This window comes from Astyanax mexicanus, chromosome 1 (genome assembly GCF_023375975.1).
Source record: "Astyanax mexicanus isolate ESR-SI-001 chromosome 1, AstMex3_surface, whole genome shotgun sequence".
In the NCBI taxonomy this organism is placed as follows: domain Eukaryota; kingdom Metazoa; phylum Chordata; class Actinopteri; order Characiformes; family Acestrorhamphidae; genus Astyanax; species Astyanax mexicanus.
This window is the reverse complement of record NC_064408.1, coordinates 103,873,305-103,876,999: the sequence shown is the minus strand read 5'-3', so window position 1 is coordinate 103,876,999 and position 3,695 is coordinate 103,873,305. Positions and strand designations below refer to the sequence as shown.

General features: G+C 35.5%; 1 protein-coding gene across 1 annotated transcript; it reads left to right on the top strand.

Moving 5' to 3' along the window:
* Positions 1-365: 365 nt before the first annotated feature.
* LOC125799723 (uncharacterized protein DDB_G0271670-like) lies at positions 366-3,362 on the top strand (the record flags this gene model as incomplete). The annotated part of the gene is made up of 5 exons (XM_049476461.1): positions 366-395; positions 700-998; positions 1,107-1,141; positions 1,223-1,619; positions 3,311-3,362. Coding segments are annotated over exons 1-5 (813 nt in total), but the record flags the coding sequence as incomplete, so codon positions are not given.
* Between the last annotated feature and the right edge of the window lie 333 nt (positions 3,363-3,695).

Genomic DNA, 3,695 nt, shown 5'->3' with positions numbered 1-3,695 from the left:
TTGAAACCCACTTACACAGTTTTCATGAACAAGTTATCTTCTATGATTTTTGTTCGATTTTTCAGGACAATACAAGCATTATAAGACCAGAGCTGTACACAATCCTGTGGTTTAAAAAAAACACATAATGATTCTGATAAAGACATTTAGTTAGGATTTTTTTCAAGAACAATTTTAAGACACTTTTAGGCAGACACTGGTGAATAAGTCTCAATGTTTTATGGATGAAGGTCAGTCGCACAAATGGTGTGTAAACTTTACTCCACTAGCTGACTTCCCAATGCACTGTTAATAAAAATAATGATTATTTACTGTTAAATGAAAATGAGAAAGAATATATATAAACTAAACATGAAAAACTCAAAATGGAATCAGTTAGCTTTGAGAACCACAAGGTACGACACTTCTACTTTCAAAAGAAACTTTAACCTCTCTGTGAAGACCATGAGTTTTCAACACAGTCTGAAATGTTTCCTCATTTATCAGCACTGTAAACTTCACTGGGAGAGTCCCTTTTGACTCTCTGTTGTGTCATCAGGTGTTTTTATTGTCACAAACCTCACCATATTGGTTTACAGTGATGTCTAGTCTTCGTTTGCCTCAGTCTTTAGGTAAAGAGGACTCCAAACTCTTTTCTACAGCATTCTAGTGTAAGCCATGAGAGCATAACTGTGGAATGTCAAGTGCTTTTTAAACCAGAAGCAGCTACAAGGTCATGAGCAGAACACGTTCATGCTATTCAGCCCTTTAAAACAGCTGTGCATTACATGCACTCCAACAACGGCTAGCAGCTGTATTAGGACTGTTAGTAGTAGAAGGACTAGTAATAGTAGCAGTAGTAGGACTAGTAGTAATAGAAGTAGTAGCTGTAATAGTTCTAGTAGTATTAGTAGTAGTAGTTGTGGTAATAGTAGCAGTAGTAATAGTAGTAACAGTAGTAGTAGTAATAGTAACAGCAGCAGCAGCAGTAGTAGTAGTAGTAGCAGTAGTAGTAGAAAGCACTATTAGAATGGCAGGGGCATTAGCAGCAGTAGTAGTAGCAGAAATAGTAGGAGGTATTAATAAAACAGCAGGAGTATTAGTAGTAGTAGTAGAAGTATTAGTAGTAGCAGTAGTAGTAATAGTAACAGCAGCAGTAGTAGTAGTAGTAGTTGAAAGCACTATTAGAATGGCAGGAGCATTAGCAGCAGTAGTAAGAACAAGAATAGTAGGAGGTATTAAGGAAACAGCAGGAGTAATAGTAATAGTAGTAGTAGTAGCAGCAGCACTAATAATAGTAATAGTAGTAGTAGTAGTAATAGTAACAGCAGTAATAATAGTAGTAGTAGTAGTAATAGTAGTAGTAGCAGCACTAATAGTAGTAATAGTAGTAGTAACACCAGTAATAATAGTAGTACTAATAGTAGTAGTATTAGTAGTAGCAGTAGTAGCAACACTAATAATAGTAATAGTAGTAGTAGTAGTAATAGTAACAGCAGTAATAATAGTAGTAGTAGTAGTAATAATAATAGTAGCAGCACTAATAGTAGTAATAGTAGTAGTAACACCAGTAATAATAGTAGTAGTAGTAGTAATAGTAGTAATAGTAGTAGTAATAGTAGCAACACTAATAATAGTCAGTGTTGGGCATGTTACTTTGAAAAAGTAATTAGTTATAGTTACTGGTTACTTCTCCAAAAATGTAACTGAGTTACTAATGGAGTTACTCCACTATAAAAGTAATTAGTTACCAGTAAAAGTGACTATCGCATTACTTTTTATTATTCGCCCGTCAAAAAAAAAAGGAAATCAATTATGCATTTACTATTATTATTAGAAAAATAACAAACGAAAATAAACCCAAAATGTTGACAAAAATATAATCTAACGAATTTCAAAAAAATAAAACGAAATTCTCCACAGAACCAAAGAAAATTACTAAAACTTGTAATACTGAAAAAAACGGAAAAACGCGTCTGGGGATGAAATTAAACAAACCAAGCCACACTCAAAAGAAATATGTATGTATAAACAAAACAAAATAATGGACAAAAACAACAATTTAATGCCCTTTAAAATGTTATTAATATAACAGCTTCACCAAAAGGGAGAAAGCAGCAGCACCACAAAAACTGGAGCAGCTAAAAAAAGCTTAACATCCTTAATTCGGAACTTGGGCTTAGAGTTTAGATTCTCTGCCCGAACCCGACCTGACCCGAGGACTGACCCGAAATCAGGCTCCTATTTTTATTTTATATAAAGCTCTGGTGTGATAATCACAATGTTGCTAAGTAACCAATTATTATTGTTCACTAAAGTGAACGAAATAGCGAAAACTGAAAAAACTGAAAAAAACTGAAAGTGAAAAAACATTTGTGTTAACTGAATCTAATAAAAACGGTAATTAAAAGGAAAAACATAACTATCTCGAACTGTATTTTGTGTTTATAAAACTAACTAAAACAAACTGAAATTACTGATAGAATTTTCCCTCATTTTCATGTTTAATTTAGTTATAAGCGCTGTTGTACAGCGGAGTTGTACAGCGGGAGTTGTTGTGCCGAGCACGCTGCACCTCGTGGTCCTTTAGTTCTTGTGTAAAGCGCTCGCGCTAGCAAGCCCACCCTAAAAACTTACTGAACAGAAAAAATAAAAACAAAATAAAATTAAACTATAATAAAAATGAAAAATGTAATCACGTAGCTCTGGGCGCACGTGAACGCCTCCGCGTTTGACTTGCAGCATTGTGTGTAGCTGTTCTTAAAAATCATTTAAATTAAATAATAGTTCTATGCTTCTATGTTACAGTGTTAATTAACATAATTCTGATTATATTTCGCTCATTCAATCAGACCGAAAACAGCCAGTTTATGGGGCGAATCGGCTCGGGCTCGGGCTCATAATGACAGTTTATGGTTCGGGTTGGGTAGGGCTTGGGCAGAACGTGCACGGGCTCAGGCTCGGTCGGGTCGGATTTTATGGGCCCGATCTAAGCTCTACTTGGGCTGTCCACGGCAATCACTGAATTAATTAGAGCACGCAAATCGTCACAATTGTGCCTCACTTCACCACGCCAAACCACATAAACCACAGGCACAGCGACCAGAAGCTCAAGTTCAGCGGACAGAGGAGGGGTTAACCAGGGCAAAGCGAAGTAAAAAAAAAAAGTTAATAGAGCGGCTAAAGTAACGTGCAGTAACGGGGTGTCGGAAATGGTAACGTGTTATAGTTACAGTCATAGTAATTAGTTAGATTACTCGTTACTGAAAAAAAGTAACGGCGTTAGTAACAGCGTTAGTTTTAACGCCGTTACTCCCAACACTGATAATAGTAATAGTAGTAGTAGTAATAGTAACAGCAGTAATAATAGTAGTAGTAGTAGTAGTAGTAGTAACATAGTAATAATAGTAATAGTAGTAGTACATTACATTACATTACATTAAATTTGGCAAATGCTTTTATCCAAAGTGGCTTAAAATAATAAAGTACATTTAGTAAGGGAAGTTCAAGGTAAAAAACATTTTTCAGCAGGGCCTAAAGGAGGTCAAAGGGAAATAATAGGATAGAGGATTGAAGGAGGGGAAGAAGGAAATGAGGTTAAAAGTAGTTAGTGTGTTAGAGGTGTAAGGAGAGTAAGTGCTCTTTGAAGAGCTCTGTCTTCAGGAGTTTATTAAAGATAGCGAGAGATTCTCCTGATCTGGTAGTGGAAGGTAGTT